We start from the raw sequence: 14,890 nt of genomic DNA on the forward strand, positions 1-14,890 counted from the left end.
CAGGGGAGGGACAGAGAGAGAGACTCTCAAGCAGGCTCCCGTACTGCTTGCGCAGAGCCCAGCATTGGGCTTGAACTCATGAACCACAAAATCATTACCTGAACTGAAATCAATCGGTGGACGCTTAACCGACTGAGCCACCCGGGCTCAGTGGTACTGTATTCGAGCTGAAGTAGGTTCTTTCCTGTGTGGTTCTTTTCACACAGCTATTAGTTCCCATCATTGAGCCAAACTGGTAACTTTTTTTTTTCTTGCTGTGGTATTCCTTTTGAATATTTCTATTAGGGTCAGCCCTTAACATCCTTTTTAAGCAACCTGATTGTTTTTTATCCTGGTGGCTTGCATTTTCTATAAAAAGAGCTGGACTTGTTCAAATCAATAAAATCTTTTGGACCTTCCTGCATGTTGTGTCAAGGGTATACAGTTAATTAATGTGCATAATGTTGCTACCCAGCAGTTCCTATATTAACTTTGGCAAACAATCTGTTCCCTCAGAAAGGGGAAAGTAGATTATCCTAAAATCTCACATATTGGCTTGTTTTGTCACTGTCCCTTAAGTGGATTTTTGGGGGACATCTCAGAGGTGAGTTTTTTCCCTCCTAAATTTTTGTATTCAGAATGTCCAGAATGGTCATCTTACTTTTCATTTACTGAGATTTTTATTTTTCTGTGTTCAGAATAGTTTTGGTTTTGTAGACTTCCAGTATGAATGTTGCTAGTAAAAATAAAAATGAAAACAAATTGCTTAAAGACTTTGAAAAAGATTTTTTTTCTGTATAATCATTTAAGAATTGATATAAGTAATGCTAATTAGGAATTAGTCATTTAGGAATTGATGTCTCTAGTGTTCAGTAAAATAATTTGTCACTATAATGCGTTTTCTTGTTTGGGGTTTGTTTAAGGAAAAGACTGAAAGCTGTGATACAGAATATACTTGGTGTTTTCTGGATCTCTTTTAGAGGTGTCACATGTGATAAATCCTTGCTCACTACTTGTTTCTGCTTTTTGGGAGAATAGGTAACATTTATGGACCAGACTAATGTGTCAGTAACATCCAAAGGCTGTATGTCTGTAACATAATGAACAGTGACTAGAATATTGCAAATCATCCAAATTAAAAATGAGGAATAAAAAGACACATCTGGGGCACCTGTGTGGCTTAGTTGGTTAAGCATCCAACTCTTGATTTCTGCTTAGGTCATGATCTCACAGCTTGTGAGATCAAGTCCCATGTCAGGCTCTCCACTGACAGCACAGATTCACTCTTTCTCCCTATCTCTATGCCCTACCCCCCACCTTCCGATAAATAAATAACTATTTAAAAAAAAAAAAAGACACCGCAAGCAGTAGAAAGTGCTACGTGCCAGATTTAGCAATAATCTGGGGCATGGAAAAAAGGCATAGAAGGGGAAACCAGTAGAGAGAATTGGTGGGGAGCAGTTAAACAGTTGTATCAGATGTGACCAGTGGTGGTTTATCTCCGAGTTTGATATTTAGGTCTTAGTTTAGATTATAAACAGTAGGCTAGATAATTAGGGCTTAGGTTAGATTATAAACAGTGGGCTAGATGTTGACTCTCTTTAAAAAGACCCCTAGTTCTGCATTACTCCTTGAACAATAGTCAAAGTCAACTCCCAGATAAAACATTTGATGTATTTATGTCAAAAATGTTTGCAACTTTAACATCACTTTTTTTTTTTATTGTAACAGTAATGTGATTTTTAAGAAAATGCAAAGTGGAAATCAATTTTAAATGAATTGAGGGGCACCTGGGTGGTTCAGTCCGTTAAGCGGCCGACTTCGGCTCAGGTCATGATCTCACGGTTCGTGAGTTTGAGCCCCGCATCGGGCTCTGTGCTGACAGCTCAGAGCCTGGAGCCTGTTTCAGATTCTGTGTCTCCCTCTGTCTCTGCCCCTCCCCTGTTCATGCTCTGTCTCTTTCTGTCTCAAAAATAAATAAACGTTAAAAAAAAAATTAAAAAAAAAATGAATTGATACCAAGTGAGCTGGCTCACAAATTTATTCATTAATACACAGTTAATTTATATGTCTTTTAGGGAAGGATTTGTTTGTTGATAGTTGAAAGCCTGCTTAAGATCCAGAAATCCCCTCCAAAAAGAGGGGAGTTTCACTTGAATAATGATATTTATTTTCTGTAGATCATTGGAACAAATTTAGTTTTGAAATGTATGTTTATATCTTAACATTTGTTAAGATTTTACATTATCATCAGCAAAATAAATAAAGCCAGAAAAGAAAAGAAATGACAAGGTGGAGAAGAGTTGGACTTTTAAGGTTGAACATATTACATAGAAAAGCTAAAAAAAAAAAAAATCTGTTTACATCCAGCAAAGGATTCCATTTCAATGAAGAGAGAGTTTTTATTTTTCTGTTTCATGGGATCACAAGCCTTGGTTTCAAGGGGCTAGAAGAAAGAAGAACCAAAAATGAGGAAAAAGAAAAACTTCAGAAAAACACGCTTAAAATTTTTAAACTTTTTATTGAAAACTGCAAACATATACAGAAATAGAACAATGAAACAAATCCACATGTTGCACCCATCACCTAGCTTCAACAGTTATAAACATGAGTCCACTTTTGTTTAACCTGTATTCTGGTCTCTACCACCCTTCCCATTATTTTGAGGCAAATCCCAGACATAATTGTTTTATCCATACATTTTTCAGTGTGTTTCTCTAAAATGTAAGGACTTTGGGGGCGCCTGGGTGGTTGAGCGCCTGACTCTTGATTTCAGTTCAGGTCAGGATGTCACGGTTTGGTTTGTGGGATTGAGCACTGCCCAGCCCCGCCCCCCCCCCCCCCCCCCCCACTTTGCACTGACAGCTTGGAGCCTACCTGAGATTCTCTCTCCCGCTCTCCGCCCCTCCCCCACTCACACAGGCTGTCTCATTCTCAAAATAAACTAAAAAAAAAAAAATTTAACAACTTTATTTTTAATGCTTATTTATTTTTTTGAGAGTGTGCAAATGAGCGTGTGTGCCTGAGTGCTGGCAGCATACAGCCCGACTTGTGGGGAGGGGGCCCAATCCCATGAACAGTGAGATCATGACCCGAGCCAAAATCAGAAGTCTGATGCTCGCCTGACTGAGCCACCCAGGCACCCTTAAAATGTAAAAGACTTTTAAAAAAATACCATTTTTGCACCTAAAATTAATATAACAAAATATATTTTTGTTTTATTTATTGCCTTATAAAACTTTTTTTTTTACAGTTTGTTTAAGTTCCGGATGAATCCCATACAGGGATTAGTCTTAAATCTTTATGTTCCTCCTCCATGTTTCTTTTTCCTTGCAATTTATTTGTTGCAGCGCCCTTACTTTGTAGTTTCCCATAGTCTGCAGGGAAAAGGAAAGAGGGCAGTGAAAACACCCATGACTGCCTCTAAGACTCTCCTCGCTGCTGCAGTTTAAGATGTCGGGAGGCCCACAAATAAGGGAGGTGCCAAGAAAATTATTGGATTTAGGAATGAACACAGTTCTGAAATCATACTTCAGGGTTAGGTTAGACTAGCCATGGCAAGGAAATCTTACAAAGGATTTGTAAAATCAGGTGCCTCTCCCACTATAATTCTAATGGCAATGAATGTACTCTCACAATTTTTCTAACAGGTTTACCTTCTACCTGAAGTAGTTTTGCATGAGTCCCTGTGATATTTGTATCTTAAAATGGGAACATCAGCTTAAGAAAAACCTCATTCTCAACTATTTACCCTCAGGGCTCCTCATTTAGTGAGGCTCTTTACAGACTGTGGTGTACAAGTCTAATGCTTAACTAGTACTTTGTTTTCTTGTCTAATAAGACTTTTTAGTTTTTATAAACCACTATCAGACTATGCCATCTATGGATTGAAGGACAATCCATAACTTCAGTTTTAGGATTCCAAATATGCTCTCATGATGGGGAATTCCTGCTTTGTTTTTAAGTTTTCAGCACCAGTAACGAAGATTTGTACTGTATATGGTCCCCCTCCTCTCACCTCTTCATAGATTTTACTGAAATAGGAGAAGGGTTGGGTGGGGAACAGAAGTGAAGCTTTAATCTGGAAAATCAGATAGTTTAGGAACCCACACTAGATATATCTGCCTCCTGATAACCTCCCCTTTTTTAACACCATTAAACTGGAATTAGCTTTTCTTCATTTTACTTGTTCTGTTAATTTCCTCCATGTCATCTCTCAAAATGATTCTTTCTCTGTTATACAGAATAGTTCAGTTCTCTTCTGTGCTCAGACTTGTGTAAGTAAATCCACTAAAAGGACTTTGTAAGTTTCTTTTATTTATTTTTTGAGAGAGAGGGAGAGATCACGAGCACGCAAGCCAGGGTGGGGCAGAGAGAGGGAGAGGGAAATCATAAGCAGGCTGCACTGTCAGCGCAGAGACATAGGCTTGAGCTCATGAACTGTAAAATTACGATCTGAGCCAAAACCAAGAGTCAGATGCTTAACCACCTGAACCACCCAGACACCTCTGTAAGTTTCTTTTAAACACATACTGTTTTAAGACCTAGCAGACTAGATATTTATCTATAAGAGTAGGTATTTACCCAAGTGCTATTAAATCCTATATTAACATAAAAACCTGTATGTGAATGTTCTATAGCAGCCTTATTTGTAATCTTTAGACTGCAAGCAACCTGAATGCTGTAGTACATAGGAATACTACTTGATAATGAGAAATATTGATTAACATATCTTGAAGACTGGAATATTTAAGGGTTCAGATGGAGTAGAGTGCCAGCTCTTGGCAATTGTATGTGTGCCCATGAGGAGCTCCTAGTCTCTTGTCCAGTGACTAGCAGACCATATCCATTTTTCTTTATCTTCACATCTGAATGTCTCAACTACAGGGAGTCTGAATTGGAAAGGAATTAGGAATAGAGGATTTGTTCATGTTGGTTATAAATGAAGTAGGGAGAGATTAGCATAAACATTTCCTCCTTTCTCTGCTTCAAGTCTTTTATTTAACATTTTGGCCCTCTGGTTATTCTTTTTTGTATGCTGCCTCTTTTTTTTTTTTTATTCCATTGTTGCTAACAAATCTTAGCATTTGTTGTCAGAAATGATCTATTTACTTACGTTCAGTCAATTAAAGTACAGGAATATCTGCATGCCAGTAGCTATAATTTTGTGTGCAACAACTTTGAAAATAAGAGACGATTTTGTCTTTCCCAGAGGTGCAAAATGTTTATAAAATTTTGGAAAAATTTTTAATGACTTCTGATTGAAAGTTACCTTTTAATTATGAAATAGTGTAACATTACAGAAAAGTACAGGAAAAATAATGAATATTGCTCAGATTTACCAGTTCTCAATATTTTGCCATATTTGTGCCATAGATTTTATTTATTTTGTAAACAAAATATCATATTCATAATAACTTGATTATACATTTTATAAATGTTTATAAGTGAAATGATACATTTGTTTGCTTGTAAATATTGAGTGTGTTCTATTTCATATTTTGGCACATAGTTTACTAAATAACTACTGAGATTTAATTCTGTCATTTATTTGCATAACTGCTGAATGTTGGGGAATCTGTTGTCTTAATTTTGTGGATGTGATGCTTATGTAAATGTGCTGCAGTTTACAATGCATAAATAAAACTTACAAGGTATATAGAATTTTTATCCGCAATTTCAAGCAGATATAGTACCTGGTTTGCATGTACAACTAGTAGAAGTTTATTAATGAACTCCCTTCAGAATTAATTAACTACAGAGAGCTGCCTAGCCCCTAGGTGATTTTGTTACCACATTTTATTTAATAGGAATCCAGTCATAAAATACATAGAGTTTATACAAACACAAATTCAATATTTTGAGTATTTTTGTAATTAGAAAACTCTGTTGCTTATCCTTAAGTACATAAAATCAGTAGGTAAGATTGAATAGATGAAAATAGTTCCTGAATAAATGTATTATCCAAATACTGTACTAGCTGCTGTAAACTTCCAGAAGAATCCTTTCAAAGGAAAATAAAACCGTAATGTATAATGTGGGTGTGTGAAGGGGGGGAGGGTAAGCTGCCCAATATGTATGCTGTGATGTGGTTTTTATGAAACAACACCTCTTTATTGCTTTTTTGTTGTGTATGAGCTAGAAAAAAGTATAACATGTCCCAAATTGGAGATTTTAAAGTAAAGGTAGGCTGGAGCTGGAAGTCGAGGGCCATGTACAAGTTTTCTGGAGTGTTTGTTACTGATATAGAAACGTGGGCGCTCTCTCTCTTTTTTTCTTTTAAAGAAAAATGGAAGTATAAAATTGGGTTTATTCACAAAATATATATTGATGAAGAAACCTGGGCTCTGAAGTTGGTGGTTCCAACTTAATGGGTCTGAGGCATGGGAGTCAGTCCTTGTAAGAGGTGCCCCAGGTGACTTTAATGTAGGTTGTTAGTAGACTACACTGATGCTGTAGAGGGGAGATTGCAGATTATTTGGCTGGCCTGATTCACCATTGTGTGTCCTGTCTGGATCCTGATGGCAGTAGCATTTGTGGTCCATGAAAAGAACTTGTTTACTTAAAGGTGATCCATGCATCTAGCGCTTTAAAAAATATATATATATATTTTTAATGTTCTTCTCAAACATTTAAGAAATGGAAATTTTTGGAAAGAAAAAAGAAAAGGCTTAATCTCTAGTCACCCTTTAGCCAGTCTTTTTAACCACTGAGGTTTCTTCTGTGCTCCAGGATAAAAAGTTTCAGGTGTGAGTGAGGGGAGCAAATGTGGATTTAAGACTTCTAAAAAATATATACTACTTCAAATAGAAACAGAAGTAGATTAGTAAAATAATAGTAAAATAAGCCACCCAGCTCACATGACAATGTTTCTATTTGTGATTACTCATGGTGGGGGCCTCTGGCCACCTGGGCTGCTGTAATGGTTTTGAGGGGAGAGATGCAGGAAAAAGCAGCAACTGTGGAGATGATAAGATGATAGTGCTGTGGATACACCATAAGAATTTTGAGATGTGGTTACAAACTGGAGCTGCTAAGTTCAGTGGTAAACCCTGTTCCATTATTTTGAGTTTCTGAGACTTGGTCCCACAGTTATATGGCCCAGCTGTACTTTGGACTAGATCATGTTATTATATTTTCTGCTTTAAACCATACCCTTCTTGAACAGTGGAGGTTTTTCTCCCTTTGCTGAGGGTGTGGAGTTGGGCATTTGAATCTTTTTCTTTTGGTCTTTGCAAACTAGTAAATGAGCTTTTTTAAAGTGCCTGGTGTCAAAGGGTTTTGATTCAATTGAAGGTAATAAGCCTGCAAAAATTGAAACATCTATTTGTTAAGCCACAAAAGAAACCAGTAGCTGTAAAAAGTTTTGTTTCTTAAAACACCTAGGTATTCAGATTATTACAATAAAACATTAGTTTGGAATTTAAAGTTAGCTGGTATTAGGAAAGACCAGAAAAAAGTTTGGAAGGCTAGTCTATTTAAAAGAGACTACTACAACTCAGTGCCTTGCCAGGTTCTTGATGGAATCATGGATCAAAGAAGAGAACATCTAGAAAGGTTATTACTAGGATGATGATTTCTTGAGCCTGTTAATACTATTTTGATTATATGGGAGAATGTCTTAGACCTGTAAATACATGCTGAAATAGTAGGGGCTTTAAATGGTGTAGAAAAGTCATGTACATATATAATATTTGCTATATCTCATATATATGTAAACACTTGATGAAAATAGGTGAACACTGTGTAGATGTTCATTGTATGTTTTAATTTTTTTTTAGTCTTGAAAAATGTCAAAATTAAAAATAGGGAAGTTTGGGAATCTGTTGAGAACTTCATTCATCAAATGTCCATCTTCTAAATGTCAGACCAATGGATAGAAAGAACACAGTGCCTGGAGGGTGAGATGTGGCAAGAGTTAATTCATTGGTGGAGTGCTTAAGTGCTTCATGTTCATTATCTCATTTAATCCTTAAAAAAAACTTCAAGTTGTAGGAAACTGAGACACAGAGGTGAAATAACCTTAATTAGTAGAGAAAGCCTTTATTTGAAGGCATTTTGGTTCCAGAGCTCAGACTCTTAATCATGAAACTAATGTCATGGTAGTTGCAGGCAAACTGTGTAGGGCTCTGAATTCTAGGCTAAAGAATTTAGACTTTATCCTTTATTATTTTACTCCTAAGAGTGTAATCCTAGATGTTTAGGACATCACCTGGGAGCTTGTTAGGAATGCAGAAACTTGGGTCTGATCCAGGCCTACTGCATTTTGACAAAATCTAGAGACCATTTGTTGCACATTCTATGTAGTTTGAGACCCACACTCCATAGTACTGTTGTGTTTGCATTTCTGGTATTGTTGAGTTTAAATTATCTTGAATATTGTTCTTAGTCCCTAAACAACATTGACAGTATTATTTTTTCATTTGGGAAAAGGTTTGGAATTCAACAATAACTTATACTTTGGTAACCCATTCTTAAGGTAAGAGTGGTTTGTGGTTGATGAAATGGTAAGCATATCTTCTGTATACGAGTATTGTCTGTTAGTTCTAACTCGTTATGTATTATAATTATTTTAAAGTTTATGTATTTAGAAGACTACTTTGATAATTTCTACTAGAGAACTGCATTGTGTTGGGTCTGTTTGGAAAATTAAGAAAATCTTAATTTCTTACAGATATTGAAGCACAGATTCGAGAAATTCAAGGCAAGAAGGCAGCTCTTGATGAAGCTCAAGGAGTGGGCCTTGATTCTACAGGTTATTATGACCAGGAAATTTATGGTGGAAGTGACAGCCGCTTTGCTGGATATGTGACATCAATTGCTGCAACTGAACTTGAAGATGTGAGTTACCAAGTGTACAAGAGTCAAGTATTTTTTAACAAAGAGCAAGAAATATAAAGGGATTTTCTATTTTAATCCTCTCATTTAATCTGGGAAGATTTGGGGCATTGGGAAATCTTTCTTTTGAAGGATAAAACTATTAGGTGTCCTTCCTCTGTAAGATCCAGAAACTTCTAGAAGTGATCAGTTCTCAATCTTTATGTTAAAACTAGTTTATCTAGTAAAGGACCTGCAAATCATTAACCATTGTAAAATAAATCCCTATTGTGACCTATTGAGCTCTAGAGTAGCCAGTGTGAGTCAACTTTCTTGTAGATAGCCATCTGTCCTTGCCACTTTTGACTTCAGACTTATGCTTGATGCTGTGTGTTTTTTCCCTTTGGTGTCTTAATATGAATGGAATGATGCTAATGGACTTTCTCATTTACTCTGGAGGATGACTACCCACTTCTCATTTTGAAATATGACCTTCAAAATGTTTTTATATATTCCACAGAGCTTATTTTGTCAGGCCATGCCAAACATCCATATTTGGTGAAATAGTCATTTTTGTGTGATTCAGTAGCAAACATTTTATGTTATAGATTATCAAACTTGTTTTTATGAAATTCAAGCCACATTTTTAGTTGGCACTTTTTTCTTTTAAGAAAAATTTAATAAAAGTTCCAAAGGTACAATTTCCAGAGACTAGTCAGGCTTCTGTTAGCATTATTAGACCTTCATGATAAAACACAGTGATGGCTATATGTTCCCAGAAGCTGAGGAAATTGTGATTTCATTTTTGACTAAAATAAATGAGGTGTTAAGATCTTGGGAGTTAATGCACTGTTGCACTTCTTACAGTAGTAAAGTAAGAATATCACTTTGGTCTGTTTAAACATACTACTAAGGAAACAAATACATTTAAAATTAATTACATTTTATTTGTGTTAAATCATGTTTAAAAAAAAATGAGTGGGAAAAAAACAAGGAGGGGCTCCTAGCTGGCTCAAGTAGAACATGCAGCTCTTGATCTTGGGGTGGTAAGTTTGAGCCCCACGTTGGGTGTAGCGATTACTTAAAAGTAAAATCATTAAAAATCAAGGAAACTGGAGAGTTTTAAATAAGCTGTTTGCAGTTTCCAAATTTGAAAAACAAATTTCATTATGCTTTTTGTGAGAAAATAAAATGCTCAGGTTTTTCAATTCCATACCTGCTTTATTTCAGTTAACTTCCACAGAAAGCATTCCTGGTTTAATATTTTTAAAAGAGTAAAAAATTTCTTTAAAATAGGTTTAAGAGTTGAAAGAAGACCTAAGTATTTACAAGTTTTATGAACAAAGGTTTAGACATCACTTTATCAGTAAGTTGGGTTGTTTTGTTTTTTAACATTGAGAGAAAGTGACTGCTCACGCTTGCAAGGAGAGGGGGAGGGGCAGAGAGAGAGGGAGAATCCCGAGCAGGCTCCTCACCTTCAGTGCATAGCCAGATGTAGGGCTTGAAGCCATTAACCATGAGACCGTGACCCAAGCCGAAACCAAGATTCAGACACTCAACTGATTGAGCCACCCAGGTGCCCCTGTCAGTAAGTGTTTTGATGCCATGTTGAATTTGCATGTTCTTTCTCATTTTTAAGTTCTGACATTTTTGTGGTTTTCCGGGGGGCATTTCATTGCAGGATGACGATGACTACTCATCATCTACAAGTTTGCTTGGTCAGAAGAAGCCAGGATATCATGCCCCTGTGGCATTGCTTAATGATATACCACAATCAACAGAACAGGTGATTCTTTTCTTTTTCTTCTTCCTCTATTTAAAATTAAAATCAGAGTTTATTCATAAGGAAAACAATGTCTCAATTCCCATGGAAGCCCACGTATTTTAGAAACAAGTTATTAGAATGTCTTGATTAGAAATAGTACCTAGCTTGTTTTATGAAGGTAATCATTTCATGGAAGAACTATGCAGATGTGGACTTGTTTATTGTCTCATTTCCATATGTCATTTTTTCACGTTAACATCCGTAAAATATATTTCTTTTATTAGTAGGCATTTATTTAACATTTTTACATGTTTTATATATAACATTCTGGGTTTTGTTTAGGATACTCTTTTTGGTATTTAATAAAGTGGGTATTAAATGAGACATACCTCTTTTCAGTATGATCCATTTGCTGAGCACCGACCTCCAAAGATTGCTGACCGGGAAGATGAATACAAAAAGCACAGGCGGACCATGATAATATCCCCAGAGCGTCTTGATCCTTTTGCAGATGGTAATTCTTTCCCACTTTTCTATAAGTTTTCAGGAATTTATTTGTCTTAAGTTGTCTTTAGCCCTTTGATTTTTTTTGGCATGCTTATGAATTTGCTTTTCTTTTTTAAAATCCCCCTTATTATAGATTTGTATAGATTTGGTTGAAGTCACAGATGCCATTTTCTTCATCTTTATAATGCAAGTTTTCTTTCCAGGTAGAAGGACAAGAAAATAATGAGCCAATGCCATAGAAACGCAAAGGGTTAAAGGTTTTTCTTTTACTTTTGTTTTGGGTACGCTTTCTATACTTTGAACAAATGTGTTTTTCTGCTCAAAATACTTTCAAACTATTGAAAGTTTTCATTCCAAATCCTAGATTTTTAGGCTTGTTACTTTTGAGAAACTGTTTCTCACGTTAGAGCTCCCCCCTGTATTGCTCTAAATGTAGTTTAGTAAATGCACCTACTTTGCTCTAAGCATACTTAAAGTTAAAAGAAAAGTATATATACAAAACGACTTTGGTATTTTTAATAGTTGGAGTCTGTTTTGCTAATTTTAGTGTGCAGGTCAGCACAAGGGGCATAGTGAGCCTGATGGAAGCTTTCCTCAGGTGAGTGAGTTTCAAAAGCAGAATTAGGTGCCTGTTTCTTAGAATTAGATTCTGCTGCAGGTTTACAAATTAGACTTTCAGCCTGCATGAATTAGTAGGGATATTCTTTTTTTACTTGCATAATTGTAATTGATTTAAACATGTATGTCAGAATTCACAGGCCCATACTAACTGTCCTTAATTTCTTTCCTACAGCAGTACTGCTATATGCCAGTCCTGTCTGCATTCTTAAGGGTGCAGTTCAACACATCCTCTCTAGATTATGGTGAAAAAGTATTCCAAAGGAAGTCTTATCAGAGCTAGTGTCAGAAAGAATGACACTATCAATTGGGCATGATCTTCAGCATAGGAAATGTCTTAGAATTTTATTATTTTTTCCTAAATTGTGATGCTATACTACTTGTATAGCAAATTACCACATTTCTAAAACTCAGTGTGCCTCTGAATCTTATTATGTACTGTTTGGGCTTCTTTAAGATATTTTGAAGTTTGAAAAGCAAATACTGAAACTTTAACCAAGAGACTAACACATCTCTTTGTACACCACTTTTCTTCTGTGTGCAACATAACTGGTAGAAGTAATATATTTCAAGTAATATGTTTCCAGTTGTAATTTATACTTTCTAAGAAAATAAAAATGTTTTGGAGTCAACAAAACTTAAAAAGAATGAAGCCCTTTTTAGTAACATGGGATCAGAATCAGATTATAGGTGTATTTTTAAAAGTCTAAACTATTTTCTAAACTATAACTTTTAGAACATTGTATGGAGAACTTATCTAGTTATAGTTATTTGTAGTCAGGATTTTAACAGCTTGCAACAGGTAATGTTTTGAATATAAATATCTTTCCAAAGTGTTACTAATGGTAAAGAGATAATTTTCTAGGCTTCTATTCTGCTGCTTGAAGTCAGAACTGCTGATGGAGACAAAGGCACGAAAGTGTACGTATTCCGGATTAGCAACCCAGGAACCCATCACTACTGAAGACTCTAAACTGTGCTGTCATTTTGTTTTTATATGCATTAAAATATTTGTTTTAAACTGCTGTAGATATGTTTGTGTTCAAACAGGTTAAATTGATCAGCAAACTCAATAAAAAGTAAGATGTATAATTATTAAAGTTTTCCATCAAAAAATAAATTAAATGATTATGGAATAACATAATATTAGAGCAGGGAAGATAAATCAGTTGAACCTAATTATCTTTTATTTATTGTACTCTTGTCCTGTTGCTGTTCTTTTCTGCAGGAGGGAAGACCCCTGATCCTAAAATGAATGCTAGGACTTACATGGATGTAATGCGAGAACAGCATTTAACCAAAGAAGAGGTATGTGAACCGGATTTTTATTTTAGTGGTTGTGACATAATGTAAAGAAAGTTCAAATTGATACTTTTGTGTTTCTTTTTTATTTGCTACACGAGTAATATCTTAATAGTATTAATAAAAATTAAGTTGAGAAGGAAACCTTACCCAAAATTCTGCCTCCTCCCAAATTAAACTTTCATATTTCTATGTCCTTTTCTAGCCCTTGGCCTTTTGGCTGTATATATATATGTGTACACATGTATGTATATATACACATACACAGACCTGGTGGATATATTTGTAGGGAGGATTGGTGGTGTGTGTCCAAAATAGATGTGTAAAGGCAAAGTCAGATAGTTAAAGCATTCCTTGAAAAACCTTTTCAATTCATCCATAAGATTCCGTTTGGATATGGGTGGAGAAGTCTGAAGGGTTCCTAATGGCCTATGGTGATTGCTTCATTTGTTTTAATAGTGAACCTTTATAACTTAATTACAATTATATAATTTGTTATATGGATTAAGTGGGTTTAAACTTTGCTTTAAAATCATAGGATAAATTAAATGGATTTATTATGATTACATTGTATATAATGATTTACATAGTTATAGTTTTTTTAATGCTAGAGAGCATGAGTGTGAGCAGAGGAGGGGCAGAGAGAGAATCCCAAGTAGGCTCCATGATACAAACACAAAGTCCAACACAGGGCTTGAACTCACAAACCATGAGATCATGACCTGAGCCGAAATCAAGAGTCACACGCTTAACTGAACCACCCAGGCACCTCTATGTAGTGAAAATGTTTAAGTTTCCACTTTTTGCCACTTTTCTATCTTATTACATGATGTTAATTGCTATTCATCAGAGTTTTAAATAAAAAATAAGACTCTATTTTTCAATGAAAGCATTTTGGGGGCACTTGGGTAACTCAGTTAAGCATCCAACTCTTGGTTTCACCTCAGGTCGTGATCTCACAGTTCATGAATTTGAGCCCTGTGTCAGGCTCTGCATCAATGGTGCAGATCCTGCTTCAGATTCTCACTGCCCCTCTGCTGCTCTCTTGCTCGCTCTCCTTCAAATAAACATAAAAATTTTTTAAAGCATTTTGATTCTCCACCATTGAAGATTTTACTTCATTTAACTGTATTTAAAGTAAGATGCTCTGTGTTGTAAATTCTGTACTTATCTGTTGTGCAGAAGGGCATTGTATAAAGACTAGAAATACAGAAAATAAAAAGAAATAAAGAATGGGACTACCAGTAGCAGCATAGAACAGAGAATGAAGAAAATGACATTAAATGGAAATGACCGTGCTGATTATATGGGAATATGTTGAAAATATTTTAAAGATACTTAGTGCTTATTCAAATATTTTTAGAGAGAAATTAGGCAACAACTAGCAGAAAAAGCTAAAGCTGGAGAATTAAAAGTTGTCAATGGAGCAGCAGCGTCCCAGCCTCCCTCAAAACGAAAACGGCGTTGGGATCAAACAGCTGATCAGACTCCTGGTGCCACTCCTAAAAAACTATCAAGTTGGGATCAAGCAGAGGTAATTTATTTTTGTTTTTTATGATTGTTATTATTTTTAGTTTATCCCTCTCATGTACTGTATTAGTCTACTCTTGGTGACCTAACAAGGTAACAGAATGGTGGCTTAAACAGTAGTCGTTTGTTTTCTCACAGTTCTGGAGGCTTAAAGTCAACCTCAGGGTGCCAGCAGGGTTGATGTCTGGTGAGCGTTCTCTTTTTGGCTTGCAGATGGTTGCCTTCTTGCTGTGTCCTCACATGGCCTTTTCTCTGTGTGCACGTGGAGGGAGCAAGGGACCTCTGGTGTCTGTTCTAATGACATTGGTACTATCAGGTTAGGGCCCTAACCTTATGACCTTATTTAACCTAATTATCTCACTAAAGACCCAA

General features: G+C 35.8%; 1 protein-coding gene across 4 annotated transcripts in view; it reads left to right on the top strand.

Annotated features, from left to right (window-relative positions):
- Positions 1 to 14,890, top strand: part of SF3B1 (splicing factor 3b subunit 1) — a 57,960-nt gene that overhangs the window by 23,245 nt on the left and 19,825 nt on the right. For 2 of the 4 annotated variants that reach the window (XM_019428349.2, XM_019428347.2), the window contains exons 3-7: positions 8,654 to 8,820; positions 10,478 to 10,582; positions 10,961 to 11,075; positions 12,915 to 12,994; positions 14,352 to 14,522. In XM_019428349.2, coding sequence (XP_019283894.1) covers positions 8,654 to 8,820; positions 10,478 to 10,582; positions 10,961 to 11,075; positions 12,915 to 12,994; positions 14,352 to 14,522 — 638 coding nt within the window. Of the gene's footprint in view, positions 1 to 8,653; positions 8,821 to 10,477; positions 10,583 to 10,960; positions 11,076 to 11,288; positions 12,608 to 12,914; positions 12,995 to 14,351; positions 14,523 to 14,890 lie in introns of those variants that run through there. The other 2 variants (XM_019428350.2, XM_019428348.2) reach the window with 2 other exon arrangements.

The sequence above is a fragment of the Panthera pardus genome, unplaced genomic scaffold (genome assembly GCF_024362965.1).
Source record: "Panthera pardus isolate Hobbes unplaced genomic scaffold, ASM2436296v1 HiC_scaffold_10, whole genome shotgun sequence".
Taxonomy (NCBI): domain Eukaryota; kingdom Metazoa; phylum Chordata; class Mammalia; order Carnivora; family Felidae; genus Panthera; species Panthera pardus.